Genomic DNA, 18,141 nt, shown 5'->3' with positions numbered 1-18,141 from the left:
CCTGATCCATAGTACAAAAAATAATAAGACTCAGTCTCACCTGCTCCTTCAGTTCATCAATGGTTTTCTCCATCAGTGCCGCTTCTTCCTGCAACTTCTCCTTCTGCTGTCGCAGTGTATCCAACTCGGCATTCTTCTTTTCCATATGCTTCTGCACCTTGATGTGTTCTTGCTTCTCCGAGGCAGAGAGATCTCGCATTCTACAAATGTGATGTTACACCGGGCACACACTCAGTGACATAGGGAGCGGAGAACAAACAATGCAGAGGAGCACGACACAAGAATAATGGTGGGTTACACAGCTGGCCAAGCACTCATACTGCAGAACGCAAACATACTTAAACTGAATTAAGGATCAGTGCTGAATCTCTGTTTGGATCAGTACACAGAACACTGTGATAAACCAAACATAAAAAAGCATACAAGTAAATTGCACGGTGTAAAAGGACACTGCCTTAATACTAAGGAACAACAGTGATGATGAACCCCTAGATACAAGGAGACACGCTCCACTGTGCAAGCCCTAGATACAGGGAGACGCTGGGCACGTTACACTGTGCAAGCCCTAGATACAGGGAGACGGTGGGCACCTGTTACACTGTGCAACCCCTAGATACAGGGAGACACGCTGGGCACCTGTTACACTGTGCAACCTCTAGATACAGGGAGACGGTGGGCACCTGTTACACTGTGCAACCCCTAGATACAGGGAGACGGTGGGCACCTGTTACACTGTGCAACCCCTAGATACAGGGAGACAGTGGGCACCTGTTACACTGTGCAACCCCTAGATACAGGGAGACGGTGGGCACCTGTTACACTGTGCAACCCCTAGATACAGGGAGACAAGCTGGGCACCTGTTACACTGTGCAACCCCTAGATACAGGGAGACGGTGGGCACCTGTTACACTGTGCAACCCCTAGATACAGGGAGACAAGCTGGGCACCTGTTACACTGTGCAACCCCTAGATATAGGGAGACGCTGGGCACCTGTTACACTGTGCAACCCCTAGATACAGGGAGACGGTGGGCACCTGTTACACTGTGCAACCCCTAGATACAGGGAGACAGTGGGCACCTGTTACACTGTGCAACCCCTAGATACAGGGAGACAAGCTGGGCACCTGTTACACTGTGCAACCCCTAGCTACAGGGAGACAGTGGGCACCTGTTACACTGTGCTACCCCTAGCTACAGGGAGACATGCTGGGCACCTGTTACTCTGTGCAACCCCTTGATACAAGGAGACACTCTCCACTGTGCAAGCCCTAGATACAGGGAGACGCTGGGCACCTGTTACACTGGGCAACCCCTAGATACAGGGAGACGGTGGGCACCTGTTATACTGTGCAAGCCCTAGATACAGGGAGATTGCTTGGCACCTGTTACACTGTGCAAGCCCTAGATACAGGGAGTTTGCTTGGCACCTGTTACACTGTGCAACCCCAAGATACAGGGAGACGGTGGGCACCTGTTACACTGTGCAACCCCTAGATACAGGGAGACACGCTGGGCACCTGTTACACTGTGCTACCCCTAGATACAGGGAGATTGCTGGGCACCTGTTACACTGTGCAACCCCTAGATACAGGGAGACACGCTGGGCACCTGTTACACTGTGCTACCCCTAGATACTGGGAGATTGCTGGGCACCTGTTATACTGTGCAACCCCTAGATACAGGGAGACACGCTGGGCACCTGTTACACTGTGCAACCCCTAGATACAGGGAGACACGCTGGGCACCTGTTACACTGTGCAACCCCTAGATACAGGGAGACACGCTGGGCACCTGTTACACTGTGCTACCCCTAGATACAGGGAGATTGCTGGGCACCTGTTACACTGTGCAAGCCCTAGATACAGGGAGACACGCTGGGCACCTGTTACACTGTGCAAGCCCTAGATACAGGGAGATTGCTGGGCACCTGTTACACTGTGCTACCCCTAAATACTGGGAGATTGCTGGGCACCTGTTATACTGTGCAAGCCCTAGATACAGGGAGACACGCTGGGCACCTGTTACACTGTGCAACCCCTAGATACAGGGAGACACGCTGGGCACCTGTTACACTGTGCAACCCCTAGATACAGGGAGACACGCTGGGCACCTGTTACACTGTGCAACCCCTAGATACAGGGAGACACGCTGGGCACCTGTTACACTGTGCTACCCCTAGATACAGGGAGACACGCTGGGCACCTGTTACACTGTGCTACCCCTAGATACAGAGAGATTGCTGGGCACCTGTTACACTGTGCTACCCCTAGATACTGGGAGATTGCTGGGCACCTGTTACACTGTGCAAGCCCTAGATACAGGGAGATTGCTGGGCACCTGTTACACTGTGCTACCCCTAGATACTGGGAGATTGCTGGGCACCTGTTATACTGTGCAAGCCCTAGATACAGGGAGATTGCTGGGCACCTGTTACACTGTGCAACCCAAATGCTCAACTACTTGAAAGTGATGCAGCAAAACTGTAAAAAGCTGACTAGAAGATATCCCCTAAACATCTCTATGTAAAAAAGGAAGATATTTTATTTACAAGAGTAAGTGCTCTGTAAACAGCTATCCTTCAGCTTTTTACTGTCATCTGCACAGTGAAAACATCCAATCAGTGTTGGGTTTACACTTTGCTTTACGGTGATCTTGTGGGATTTCATAGTAAACTTCCTTATACTAAGGAGAGAAATAACATGACTGTGCTGCACATGCCAGATGCACGCTACCTTGCAAGTCCCAGGACTAGCATTCTGATTGGGTGCTTAAATACCCAGTAGACTGTGGTTACTGAAGAACTTTTGAGGTAAAATATCTATTTTACATATTTTCTAGTTAGCTTTTTACAGCAATGCTCCATTAGTGTCAAGTGTTTCAGCATGTGGGTAATAGGCCGCTCTAACATGCAGACCATTCAGCTTTTGGGACCACTTACCTGACCAGAGCCTCTTTGAGACGGGCATTTTGTTCCTCCAGCTGCTTAACTTGGTAGCTGGACGCGGCTCCATCTGACCCTAAATAAAAGGTAACGGATATTATGACACCTGAATAGAATATACAACTCCCAATAATTGTAGCACTACACATCAAATAAACACTTCAGTGGTCTGATGGGCCTTAAAAAAAACACCTGGTAAGACCCCTCATAGTTGTCAAATTGTACTCTCATACATATAGAAAACATCATTCAAACAGATGTGAAATCAAAAAAATATTCTCTCATGATTCAGGTACAGCACACAATTAAACAACTCTCAAGTGTAAGTCTTATCTAATTTGCTTCATTCTCTTGGTATCCTTTGTTGAAAAGCATATCTACGTAGGCTCAGGAGCAGCAATGCACTACTGATTGGTTTCTGCACATATCTGCCTCTTGTCATTGGCTCACCCAATGTGTTCAGCTAGCTCCCAGTAGTGCAATGCTGCTCCTTCAACTTAAAAGAATTAAGCACATTTGATAACAAAAGTACACTTAAATATTGTTTAAAATGTAATGCACTTATTCATGAAAAAAACCCCATAAATTATGCTTACCAGATAATTTCCTTTCCTTCTGTACAGGGAGAGTCCACAGCTGCAAGGACATTGTAGGAAATATTGAACCTGGCCACCAGGAGGAGGCAAAGACACCCCAGCCAAAGGATTAAATACTCCTCCCACTTCCCTCATCCCCCAGTCATTCTGCCAAGGGAACAAGGACCAGTAGGAGAAATATCAGGGTGAAAAAAGATGCCAGAAGAATAAATTAAAATGTAGGGCCGCCCAACGGAGAATACAGACGGGAGCTGTGGACTCTCTATGTACAGAAGGAAAGGAAATTATCTGTAAGCATAATTTATGTTTTCCTTCTTAATAAAGAGAGAGTCCACAGCTGCATTCCTTACTTGTGGGAAATTATACCCAAGCTCTAGAGGACACTGAATGCTAACGTGAGGGTAAAAAAGAGAGACGGCCCCTAACTGAGGGCACCACAGCCTGCAAAACCTTTCTCCTGAAGGCTGCTTCAGCAGAAGAAAAAACATCAAACCTGTAAAAATTTTGAAAAAGTATGTAAGGAGGACTAGGTAGCTGCCCTACAAATTTGATCCATAGAGGCCTCATTTTTGAAGGCCCAAGAGGAAGCCACTGCTCTCGTAGAATGAGCCGCAATCCTCTAAGGAGGCTTATGTCCCGCCGACTCATATGCTAAACGGATGACACTCCTCAGCCAAAAAGATAAGGAAGTCGAAGAAGCCCTCTGGCCCCTACGCCTCCCAGAATAGACAACAAACAGAGAAGAAGTTTGTCTAAATTCCTTCGTAGCCTGAAGATAGAACTTCAAGGCACGAAACACATCCAAATTATGTAGTAAACGCTCCTTCGATAAAGAAGGATTAGGGCATAAGGAAGGAACCACAATTTCCTGATTGATGTTGTGATTTGACACAACCTTAGGAAGAAATCCTAACTTAGTTTGTAGAACAGCCTTATCGCCATGGAACACCAGATAAGGAGGGTTGCATTGCAAGGCAGCAATCTCAGAGACTCTGCACGCAGAAGCAATAGTTAGTAGAAAAAGAACCTTCCATGACAACAATTTAATGTCAACCTCATGCATAGGCTCAAACGGAGCCCGTTGCAAAACCTTCAGAACAAGATTTAAACTCCAAGGAGGAGCATTAGATCTAAACACTGGCCTGATCCTAGTCAGAGCCTTAACAATAGACTGTACAGCGAGCCTCTTGTGCAGTAAAACAGACAGGGCCAAAATCTGTCCCTTCAAGGAACTAGTGGAAAGACCCTTCTTCAGTTCATCCTGGAGAAAAGAAAGAATCCTGGCAACCTTGACTTTGTGCCAGAATAAACCACGCTCTTCCCACCAGAATAAGTAGGTCCTCCACACCTTATGATAGATGCGATGAGTAACCGGCTTACGAGCTTGAATGAGAGTATCAATAACACTCTCAGAAAACCCTCTCTTGGCTAAGACTAAGCGTTCAATCTCCACGCAGTCAGCCTCAGAGAATCTAGATTTTGATGAAGGAAGGGACCTTGTTCCAGAAGATCCCTGTGACAAGGTAACCTCCAAGGAGGAGATTATGACATCCCCACTAGATCCGCGAACCATATCCTTCGTGGCCACGACGGAGCAATCAGTATCACTGACACCTGCTCCTGTTTGATTTGAGCCACCACTCGAGGGAGGAGTGGTAATGGCGGGAAAAGGTAAATTAGTTTGAAACTCCACGGCACTGCTAATGCATCTATTAGTTCCGCATGGGGATCCCTGGACCTCGACCCATATCTGGGTAGCTTGGTATTTAGACGGGACACCATCAGATCTATTTCCGACGTCCCCCACCTGTTGCAAATCTCTGCAAACACTTCGGGATGTAGAGACCATTACCTCAGATGGAAGGATTGTCTGCTTAGAAAATCCGCTTCCCAGTTCTCCACCTAGCGAACAGTTGTGGGCATCTGCCCATTCCAGAATCCGAGACAATCGCTAGGGACCTTCTCGTTTCCCCCCTGACAGTTGATGTAAGCCACCGAGGTTATATTGTCCGATTGGTATCTGATAAACTGGGATGAACCTAGTAGGGGCCAAGCCATCAGAGTATTGAAGACTGCCCGAAGTTCTAAAATGTTGATCGGGAGGGAACTCTCCTCCGGAGTCCACAGGCTCTGTGCCTTCTAGGCACCCCAAACAGCTCCCCATCCTGACAGATTTGTGTCCATAGTCATAATCACCCAGAATGGTCTGGAGAAGGATATCCCTCGGGACAGGTGATCCGGACAAAGCCACCAAGAGAGTGATTCTCTCAACCGGTTGTCCAGAGAAATCTGTTGAGATAGATATGAATAATCGCAGTTACACTGCCTCAGCATGCACAGTTGTAACGGCCTGAGATGGAACCTGGCAAAGGGAATGATGTCCATGCTGGACACCATGAGACCACTCACCTCCATACACTGAGCCACAGATGGCCTTAAGGAGGTGTGGAGGCCATTAAAAAATCTCATGACTATGGAGTCTATTATAGTACCCAGAAATACCACCCTGGTGCTTGGTACAAGAGAACTCTTCTCTAGATTTATCTTCCATCCATGGGATCGAAGAAGACAGAGGAAAGATTCCGAATGGTCTTCTGCCAGACGAAACGCTGGTGCTTGAACCAGAATATCGTCCAAGTAGGGAGCTACTGCTAAACCCCTGGTTCTGGCCACTGCTAGATGGGACCCTAGAATCTTTGTAAAAACTCTTGGAGAAGTAGCTAGACTGAATGAAAGTGCAACAAACTGGAAGTGCTGGTCCAGGAACGCAAACCTCAGGCACTTGAAGTGTTCCTTGTGGATTGGGACGTGAAGGTAGGCACCCTTTAGATCGATAGTGGTCATGAACTGCCCTTCCTGTACCAAGGGAAGAATGGACCATAATGTCTCCATCTTGAACGAGGAAACATTTAGGAATTTGTTTAAGCACTTTAGGTCCAGAATGGGACGGAAGGTTCCCTCCTTTTTTGGGACCACAAAAGGGTTTGAATAGTATGAGTATCCCAAACATCTCTCTGCTGTAGGAACCGGGGAAATGACTCCTAAGGAGGACAGATCCCAAACATACCCAGGAAGGCCTCCCTCTTTTCTGGTCTGGAAGACAGGTTTTTGTTTACATTAGATTAGACATCATCAAACTTGCCCCTCCAGAGGTTTTGGAACTATATTTCCCATGATGCTTAGCCAGTATATAAGCTGGCTGAGCATCATGGGAAATGTAGTTCCAAAACCTCTGGAGGGCCAAGTTTGAGGATGTCTGCATTAGATCATATCTAATATATTTGTTTCCTAACAAAAACCTCTTGTTTTAAAATAGGTCTTATTCTCTTAGTGCAATTACTGAATGAAAACAAATCTATAGGATTTATCAAGAGCATCTCCTATTACATGGAACAAGTTTCCAACCCCACCCAAACCTATTGTCACACTGGCATGTTTTAAACTTACAGACAGATTGGCAGCTCACATTGCAGAGTGGGCATTCATGTCTTATATAGAGAATGTTCTTAACTTGATTATTATTAAGAGACAAAGCAGAATAGAATCTATATTCAAAATGTATTACAGATATTATTATTTCCTCTGCTATTTCTGTACCTGTTAGCCATTGAGCACTAAAGTTCCGTGTTTCATTTCTACACAATCGGGCACGCTTGTTTCACGTCAGTTACATTTTTATTGTGTATTTAAAAAAAAAAGAGCAAATATGTCATTTTAAAGAATAAAAAATAGAGGTTTATGGGGGGGGGGGGGGAAACAGATTTATTGCTAAAGTTTAAGTTCTTAAATGACATTTAGCCTCACTCCGCTAAGCTATACTTATTAGACATAACAATTAAACTTGAAATAAGCATTAGTGAATTTAAGTTTTAAAGGGACAGTCTAGTCAAAATTAAACTTTCATGATTCAGATAGGGCATGTAATTTTAAACAACTTTCCAATATACTTTTATCATCAAATTTGTTTTGTTCTCTTGGTATTCTTTGTTCAAAACTAAACCTAGGTAGGCTCATCATATGCTAATTTCTAAGCTCTTAAAGTCCGCCTCTTATCCCAGTGCATTTTAAAGAGTTTTTCACAGCTAGGAAGCGCTAGATCATGTGTGCCATATAGATAAAATTGTGCTCACTCCCATGGAGTTATTTATTAGTCAGCACTGATTGGCTAAAATGCAAGTCTGTCAAAAGAACCGAGATAAAGGGTAAGTCTGCAGAGGCTTAGATACAAGGTAATCACAGATGTAAAAAGTATATTAATATAACAGTGTTGGTTGTGCAAAATTGGGGAATGGATATTAAAGGGGTTATCTATCTTTTTAAACAATAAAAAAATCAGGAGTAGACTGTCCATTTAAATAGAAGCACTTTTGCAATATACTTGCAATAGCTGAAATGCTTCTAGAACAAAACTCTCTCTTTTTTAGAGAGAGCCTTAATGTGCACAGGGCATAGCTAGATAGGTTCAATGCTACAACATTTAGGCATTGCACTTTTTTAGTAACTGTTAAGTGTCTTTAACCACATGAAGTCTTTCCTTGTGGGTTTTATTGTTTAGTCCATCTACTGGTTAAATAGCCTTCTTTTAACAGTTTATAATATATTCATATCATTCTGTAGAGTTGGCCACAGAACGGTACACAATACTACAGATGGGGCCTAACTAGTGCCCTATAAAGTGTCTAAGGAACCTGCTGCTAATACCTCTTCCTATATAACTGATCACCAAACAGGCCACACCAGCTGAACACTGTTAATCAAACTTTCAATCCTCTGAAATAATAATTCTCATTTTTTTTCCGTCAGTAAAGTGTCACTGAGTTTATAACTAACCTATGTGTTTTGTATCTTAGATGAATAATCTTGTACGTTCACATGAGAAAGTTTAGATCTTATTAGACTCTCCTCCACCTTTAACTCTCTCCTCTACCCACCTGCTCCACCCCCACTCCGTCTGCCTTTAGTGCTCAAGACCTGGCAGACTACTTTTTAAACAAAACAAGTAATATCTAAAGCAACATCCCAACAGCAACCTGCAATATTCCAACAACAGGCCCAGTTACTCCCTCTGCATCTTCCATCCAGCCACTGAGAATGACGTTTCTTCCTTACTATCTTCCTCACCTCCTCACTACCTGCCCACTCAACCCTATCCCTTCACATCTAATACCCTCCCTGTCTTCTACCCTCACTGCTGCTCTTACACACATCTTCAACCTATCTCTCTCTACCAGTTCATTCCCATCTTCTTTCAAACACGCAAAAGTCACTCCCATACTCAAAAAACCCTCCCTTGACCCCAATTCTCCTGAAAGCTACCGCCCCATATCACTGCTTCCACTAACATCAAAACTCCTGGAGAAACTAGTTTACAATCGCCTAACCCACTTCCTGTCCACCAACTCCTTGCTTGACCCCCTGCAATCTGGATTCCGCCTCAAACACTCAACTGAGACTTCCCTTACCAAGGTTACTAACGTTCTCTCTGCTAAAAGTAATGGCCACTACTCTATACTCATCTTACTTGACCTCTCAGCTGCCTTTGACACAGTTGACCACCCCTCCTCCTACAGACCCTTAGATCTTTTGGCCTTTGTGACACTGCCCTTTCTTGGATTCACTCCTATCTTTCTCACAGGTCTTTTTCTGTGTCATTTGCTGGTGACTCCTCCTCCCCAATACCTCTGTCTGTTGGAGTACCTCAAGGATCTGTTCTGGGTCCTCTACTCTACTCCATTTATACTTATTTACTGGGTAAACTTATCAACAGTTATGGCTTCAAATACCACCTCTATGCTGATGAAACCCAGATCTATCTTTCCACCCCTGTTCTCTCTCCCTCTGTCCTTTCTCATGTCAGCGACTGTTTATCTGGTATTTCTTCCTGGATGGCATCTCACCACCTAAAGATTAACATGTCCAAGACTGAGCTCCTTCTAATCCCCCCCTCAAGCTCTCCGTCGACTTCTGACTTTTCTATCCCTGCTGATGGCATCACCAATTCCCCATTGTCCCAAGTCCGCTGCCTCAGAGTCACACTTGACTCAAATCTATCCTTCATCCCCCACATCCAATTGCTTTCTACATCCTTCCGCAACCACCTACGCAACATTTCCAAGATCCGCACTTTTCTGAGCGCTAACACCACAAAGCAAATAATCCACTCCCTTGTTATTTCCCCACTTGGCTACTGCAATAACCTACTTACTGGCCTTCCTCTTTCCCGCCTCTACCCCCTTCAATCCATCCTAAATGCCTCTGCCAGACTAATCAACCTATCCCGTCGCTCTGTATCTACTGCACCTCTCTGCGAGTCCCTTCATTGGCTCCCCATTCACAGCAGAATTAAATTCAAAATTCTCACCCTTACATACAAAGCTCTCACCAACGCCGCTTCCCACTACCTATCCTCTCTAATAAACAAGTATACTCCAGCCCGCTAACTAAGATCCAATAATGACCTGCTCCTTGCATCTTAGACTATCACCTCTTCTCATGCTAGACTGCAGGGCTTCTGTCGTGCAGCACCTACCCTCTGGAACACTCTCCCTCGTGCTGTCAGGCTTTGCCCTAATCTTTCTTCCTTTAAATGCTCCCTGAAGATTTTTTTATTCAGAGAAGCCTAGCACCCAACTCAGTAATAAATTAATTTCACTTACCTAACATTTCCCTCATATAACTCTGTATTAACATCTTTCTCAATCTTGCAGTCCTCACCTCCTGTTTCTCAACCTCCTACCCTTCTAGAATGTAAATTCCCACAGGAATAGGGCCCTCAATCCCTCCTGTATGTGTTTGGAAATTGTGTACGGTCTACTACAAGTTTTATATCATTGTTTTATTCAAATGAATTGTACCCATGGACAGGTCTGTGGAATATGTTGGCGCTACATAAATAAAGTATAATAATAATAACAATCGTATTCTGTAAGACAGTCACTACTCATTGTATCTCCCACTCCTGGAACATCAACTCTGTTACACATTATTATGATATCTGCAAAAGTCTAGAGTACCTTCTGCTGATGTTCACTACCACTGGTGAATAAGCACAAGTACTGTCACTGGTGAATAAGCACACGTACTGTCACTGGTGAATAAGCACAAGTACTGTCACTGGTGAATAGGCACAAGTACTGTCACTGATGAATAAGCACACATACTGTCACTGGTGAATAAGCACACATACTGTCACTGGTGAATAAGCACACATACTGTCACTGGTGAATAAGCACAAGTACTGTCACTGGTGAATAGGCACAAGTACTGTCACTGGTGAATAGGCACAAGTACTGTCACTGGTGAATAAGCACAAGTACTGTCACTGGTGAATAGGCACACGTACTGTCACTGGTGAATAGGCACATGTACTGTCACTGGTGAATAAGCACAAGTACTATCACTGGTGAATAAGCACAAGTACTGTCACTGGTGAATAAGCACACGTACTGTCACTGGTGAATAAGCACACGTACTGTCACTGGTGAATAAGCACAAGTACTGTCACTGGTGAATAAGCACAAGTACTGTCACTGGTGAATAAGCACACATACTGTCACTGGTGAATAAGCACACATACTGTCACTGGTGAATAAGCACACGTACTGTCACTGGTGAATAAGCACAAGTACTGTCACTGGTGAATAAGCACACGTACTGTCACTGGTGAATAAGCACAAGTACTGTCACTGGTGAATAAGCACACGTACTGTCACTGGTGAATAGGCACACGTACTGTCACTGGTGAATAAGCACACGTACTGTCACTGGTGAATAAGCACACGTACTGTCACTGGTGAATAAGCACACGTACTGTCACTGGTGAATAGGCACACGTACTGTCACTGGTGAATAAGCACAGGTACTGTCACTGATGAATAAGCACAGGTACTGTCACTGGTGAATAAGCACAGGTACTGTCACTGGTGAATAAGCACACGTACTGTCACTGGTGAATAAGCACACGTACTGTCACTGGTGAATAAGGTCACGTACTGTCACTGGTGAATAAGCACACGTACTGTCACTGGTGAATAAGCACACGGTACTGTCACTGGTGAATAAGCACAAGTACTGTCACTGGTGAATAAGCACACGTACTGTCACTGGTGAATAAGCACAAGTACTGTCAATGATGAATAAGCACACATACTGTCACTGGTGAATAAGCACACGTACTGTCACTGGTGAATAAGCACACGTACTGTCACTGGTGAATAAGCACACGTACTGTCACTGGTGAATAAGCACACGTACTGTCACTGGTGAATAAGCACAAGTGCTGTCACTGGTGAATAAGCACAGGTACTGTCACTGGTGAATAAGCACAGGTACTGTCACTGGTGAATAAGCACACGTACTGTCACTGGTGAATAAGCACACGTACTGTCACTGGTGAATAAGCACACGTACTGTCACTGGTGAATAAGCACACGTACTGTCACTGGTGAATAAGCACACGTACTGTCACTGGTGAATAAGCACACGTACTGTCACTGGTGAATAAGCACACGTACTGTCACTGGTGAATAAGCACACGTACTGTCACTGGTGAATAAGCACACGTACTGTCACTGGTGAATAAGCACACGGTACTGTCACTGGTGAATAAGCACAAGTACTGTCACTGGTGAATAAGCACACGTACTGTCACTGGTGAATAAGCACAAGTACTGTCAATGATGAATAAGCACACATACTGTCACTGGTGAATAAGCACACGTACTGTCACTGGTGAATAAGCACACGTACTGTCACTGGTGAATAAGCACACGTACTGTCACTGGTGAATAAGCACAAGTGCTGTCACTGGTGAATAAGCACAAGTGCTGTCACTGGTGAATAAGCACAGGTACTGTCACTGGTGAATAAGCACAGGTACTGTCACTGGTGAATAAGCACACGTACTGTCACTGGTGAATAAGCACACGTACTGTCACTGGTGAATAAGCACACGTACTGTCACTGGTGAATAAGCACACGTACTGTCACTGGTGAATAAGCACACGTACTGTCACTGGCGAATAAGCACACGTACTGTCACTGGTGAATAAGCACACGTACTGTCACTGGTGAATAAGCACACGTACTGTCACTGGTGAATAAGCACACGTACTGTCACTGGTGAATAAGCACACGTACTGTCACTGGTGAATAAGCACACATACTGTCACTGGTGAATAAGCACACATACTGTCACTGGTGAATAAGCACACGTACTGTCACTGGTGAATAAGCACACGTACTGTCACTGGTGAATAAGCACAAGTACTGTCACTGGTGAATAAGCACACGTACTGTCACTGGCGAATAAGCACACGTACTGTCACTGGTGAATAAGCACACGTACTGTCACTGGTGAATAAGCACACGTACTGTCACTGGTGAATAAGCACACGTACTGTCACTGGTGAATAAGCACACGTACTGTCACTGGTGAATAAGCACACGTACTGTCACTGGTGAATAAGCACATGTACTGTCACTGGTGAATAAGCACACGTACTGTCACTGGTGAATAAGCACAGGTACTGTCACTGGTGAATAAGCACACGTACTGTCACTGGTGAATAAGCACACGTACTGTCACTGGTGAATAAGCACACGTACTGTCACTGGTGAATAAGCACACGTACTGTCACTGGTGAATAAGCACACATACTGTCACTGGTGAATAAGCACACATACTGTCACTGGTGAATAAGCACACGTACTGTCACTGGTGAATAAGCACACGTACTGTCACTGGTGAATAAGCACACATACTGTCACTGGTGAATAAGCACACATACTGTCACTGGTGAATAAGCACACATACTGTCACTGGTGAATAAGCACACGTACTGTCACTGGTGAATAAGCACAAGTACTGTCACTGGTGAATAAGCACACGTACTGTCACTGGTGAATAAGCACAAGTACTGTCACTGGTGAATAAGCACACGTACTGTCACTGGTGAATAAGCACACGTACTACAGTATGGATGGGACCTTTACATACAAGCTTTGGATTCCTGGCTCACCTTTTTCCTCTATCTCATGCTTGAGGATCTCCAGGTCCATGGTGAGCTCCTCCACTTTCTCTTTCATGGTGTCCACCTCTTGTTGCAAGGACTCTGCTCGCTCTTCTGCCATCTCTTTGTCAAGTGTGGCCATCTCAATGGCATCTGCTGTGTCTGCCATCTCCTCCATGTAACGTTCTTGCGCTTCTTGAGCCTCTTTTGCTTCCTATGCTCAGCAGAACAAAGAGTAACTGTCAGTAATGTGTGTAAACCTTGCACATTCATTTTGTTCATTAGAGGCGCAGCTTTGTTAGATTAACATGGTGATTATATGCGACTCACAATCATGTGCACAATAAATATTTGTCTTCTTTATGAATTACCCAAAGCTAGGAGGCTTCACTGCATCTTACTGAATATTTGGTATGTGATTCCAGAGTGGATTTGATTAAAATCAAACTGATCACGATTTAAATCACTAGTCGGTAAGATTTGATTTAAACCATGGTTTTTAAATAAAGGTTTCATTTTTAGAATAACTTTTCAGATTATTTTTCCAGGTTTATCAGAAAATGACTGATTTAGTTATATACCATTAGATTATACGTATAGATCATTAAAATGAATGAAATTATTAGGAGGGGAAGTACCTCCAGTTTAATAGGTTCATATTTTCAGCTGAACTATATTGGAGAAAAATAATGATTGTAAATGTTTTGCTGTGAAGAAGGGGCATAGTATTTCTGCAGAGAACTACAAAACCAAGAATATACGATAATACCTTGTAGACAAAAAATGCCAAAACAATCTTACAGAAGAGAGCAGGACATTGTAATGGATTAATATAATTACATTAACCCCAAAAAGTTAAACATTAAAGTCATGAAAAAACAGCCTCATGCTACATTATTAAAAAACTAATCCTTATTTCAGGATTAATAACCTTTAGATTATAATTTACCTTAAATAGGAACTATATTTAGATAGATTTTTTTCATCACAAAAGTATTTTATTAAATAAAATCCTTTTTTAAATTTACAAAATATATATTTTTAAAAATCATTGCTTTTTATCCACCCTATGCGATTCCCTACGTGCAGTCAGATAAGTGTGCTCCTGCACAGCCTACACTTATTTGATTCACAAGCAATTCACCTTCTTGGCCTCCTTGAGCTGGCGCTGAAGATCAGCTTGCTGCTCCTGAATCTTGCTCTTCCATTCCTGGAGCTGTTCCAGCTGTAGCTTCGACTTCTCCAGCTCCTTAAGCTTCACTTTATCCTCCGCTCGTTTCATCTTCAGCGTCTCCAGTTTTTCATCCAAGTCTTTGACCTGAGCCCGCAGGTTCTCCTCTTCCTACAGGACCAAGGACAGCGGTAACGTAAGGACTAAAAACATGAAGATGCTAAGCGTAACCTGGCCAGTGTAACAACATCAACATAACCAAAAGGGGTGGGCAAAATACATGAGAGTAAAAAGCCCAACAAGGAGGCATTAGAGCTTTATATTAATTGTCATCATTTTGTCACAATACGGTTTGATTTATGTGGCACAAAAAAATAATTCACTTTCACAAACAGACAAATGCCTAACTATAAATTATGAATCGTTTGCAATTTTACCAAATGCTACAAAGGAAATTTACTATAAACTAACAATTTCCCAGAAATGTTTTGGCCATCATTGTGTGTCCCCAAAATAAGTATCCAAACCCTCTATACTAAAATTCTCAGGTCTAGGGAGATGCTTACCTTGCTGGGCCCTGGAGCTGGTAGAGGGGCCACAGGAGAGGTGAGAGCAGAGGATGGAGATGGGATTATGGGGGCAGCCAGTGGGGTCTGGGCTGGAGTGCTGGGCTCGCTGCTGCTGATCTCTCCACATGATGCTGAAGCAGAGCCAGAGGCTCCGGCTGTTCCACTGGAGGCAGCTGAGCTGGAAGGCCGAGTTGGCTGCCAAGGAGATATCACCCAGTGATGGGTCATCAGTAATGAGATGATGTACACATTGCTATCACAAACCTTAATACGTTTTCATATTTAACTACACTGCATCACTTTATGTTCCCTGGGCTTTGCTTTTAGAAGCTTCTATTTGGTGCCTAACAAACAAATATAAACAAGGTTGCAATAGATCCCTTCCTTTACAAAGCACTTACTTTTCCATGACATGTACATGTGTTCACAAAAATAAACAATAAAACATGACAGTCATGTAAAACAAGAGGTTAAACATGAGACACCGAGGCTGGTTACCTGAAATTGTATGATAAAACAGGAATAACTGTGTAAATGGGATACGTTAAAGCATGGGGGGGGACACTTTTACTAAAAACCTAAGGCTCCATAACATGTCACTGCTGATACCTAAATACAACCATACAACGTACCTATATGGACTTATATGCCGCTAAGGCAGATATTTCTGCTACTTTTGACAAATGGTAAAGTACCCGATACCTTAATTATTATCATATCTACTCTAAATATCAACGTTTATCATATTAGGATTTTAACCCTGTATCCTTCTTTGATTTAATGGGCACAGGGGTGAAAAGATTACAAAAGGAGGGAGCATGGAGGAATAGATTTGGATACGGTATGAAAAAAGCATGACTCATCTATAGGTGTGTTTATAACTATTTGTTAACAAGGTCACACCACATTGCGTCTATTAGTACAGGACTTGTTCTACAGTTCACAGATGATGCTGAAAAAGTACAAACCTAAGACAGTAGCAAAACGTCTGTTATCAATAAACTGCACTAGAGGCACCATGAATGTCTGATGTCCACCAACTGATACCGACCTATCTATATTGTAAGACCGGGTTCCGCACACCCCTCTGCTGCAGTATAAGCGGGCTGCACTGGAAAATGTTTTACATAACTGGTTTAAGAAAATTAATTTTGTCCGCATTTGTGCTCTAAACAGAGGTTTGTATTGCTGAATTTCCCTATTTGCTTGTGACATTTGATTTAAAGAACATTTAAATATGACATTTAAATGAAATATTCCAATGCTGCTTCTCAGGGTTGGTCTATAAGAAACAACATTTGAATATTTAGTTTACCATCTTGTGTTAACTTAAATCAAATGTTACACCCGAAATAGAGAAATATAACATTTTAAACCATTTAATAGAAGAAATTATTGTCAAGGAAAGTGAATGTCAATGGGAACATTTGTTCTACTATTCAAATGTTTTTAGCTTCTTAAAGAGGTTGCTGGGGACAAACATCTGATAGGTCATATTTGATTAAAGGGACAAAAAAAAATTGAAATCATAAAACATTTATTTCATTTTTGAATAGAGTATTTTTGCAATACACATGTATTAGCAAATATAGTTCTAGCAAAAGCTAGCACGGTTTCCTCTCCAGCTGACGCAGTGTGAGCATGCGGTTAGAATGCAGGTGCATGAAGCACATGCACAGTATCAGTTGTCACGCAAACACTGATAACTTGTAGTTAAAGTATCTTGGCTAAACATGTCTGTATTGGGGGTAAAAAAAATCTTAACATTGTCTAACGAGTAAATAATCTTAAGGACACTAAAGTGAACAACTTTCTTGGTCTTTTTATAGGCACCAGTTCTTACTGAACATGTGTGTATGAATATGAATCTGTGATTGGCTGATGGATGTCACATGACACAGTGGGAAAGGAAATGCCAGCATTGTTTGAAATTTCTCAGAAAAAACCCCGTAAATTATGCTACCTGATCATTTCATTTCCATCGTGGGGAGGAGAGTCCACGGCTTCATTCATTACTTGTAGGAATTAAGAACCTGGCCACCAGGAGGAGGCAAAGACACCCCAGCCAAAGGCTTAAATACCTCCCCCATTCCCCTCATCCCCCAGTCATTCTGCAGAGGGAACAAGGAACAGTAGGAGAAATATCAGGGTATAAATGGTGCCAGAAGAACAAAACGAAATTTAGGCCGCCCACCGGAGCAATGGGCGGGAGCCGTGGTCTCTCCTCCCCACGATGGAAATTTGTGTTTTCTATCTAAAGGGGAGGAGAGGGGAGGAGAGTCCACGGCTTCATTCATTACTTGTGGGAAACAAATACCCAAGCTCTAGAGGACACTGAATGAAAAAATGGGAGGGCAAAAGAAGGCGGACCCTAAACTGAGGGCACCACAGCCTGCAAAACCTCTCTCCCAAAAACTGCTTCCGCAGAAGCAAAAACGTAAAATTTGCAAAACTTTGTAAAAGTGTGCAAGGAGGACCAGGTAGCCGCCTTACAAATCTGCTCCAAAGAGGCCTCATTCTTGAAGGCCCACAACAAAGCCACAGCTCTAGTTGAAAGAGCTGTGATCCTCTGAGGAGGCTTATGTCCTGCTGTCTCATAGGCTAAGCGAATCATGCTCCTCAACCAAAAAGACAAAGAAGTTGCAGAGGCTCTCTGCCCCCTGCGCTTCCCTGAAAACACCACAAAAAGAGATGTAGATTGTCTGAAATCCTTTGTAGCATGAAGTAACCTCTCCTTAGGAGAAGAAGGGTTAGGACACAAAGACAGAACTACTATTTCCTGATTGATGTTACAGTTAGACACAACCTGGGGAAGAAATCCCAAACCAGTGCGAAGAACAGCCTTATCAGCG

General features: G+C 43.5%; 1 protein-coding gene across 4 annotated transcripts in view; it reads right to left on the bottom strand.

The window, feature by feature from the left end:
* The window catches only part of DCTN1 (dynactin subunit 1), a 284,349-nt gene that overhangs the window by 152,147 nt on the left and 114,061 nt on the right, over window positions 1-18,141 (bottom strand). For all 4 annotated transcript variants that reach the window (XM_053704365.1, XM_053704367.1, XM_053704366.1 and 1 more), the window contains 5 exons: window positions 15,287-15,484; window positions 14,694-14,891; window positions 13,559-13,763; window positions 2,941-3,019; window positions 41-200 (listed from right to left, as the gene is read on the bottom strand). In XM_053704365.1, coding sequence (XP_053560340.1) covers window positions 41-200; window positions 2,941-3,019; window positions 13,559-13,763; window positions 14,694-14,891; window positions 15,287-15,484 — 840 coding nt within the window. The remainder of the gene's footprint in view (window positions 1-40; window positions 201-2,940; window positions 3,020-13,558; window positions 13,764-14,693; window positions 14,892-15,286; window positions 15,485-18,141) is intronic.

Source organism: Bombina bombina, chromosome 2 (genome assembly GCF_027579735.1).
Source record: "Bombina bombina isolate aBomBom1 chromosome 2, aBomBom1.pri, whole genome shotgun sequence".
Classification (NCBI taxonomy): Eukaryota; Metazoa; Chordata; class Amphibia; order Anura; family Bombinatoridae; genus Bombina; species Bombina bombina.
This window is presented reverse-complemented; position numbering and strand designations above follow the sequence as displayed.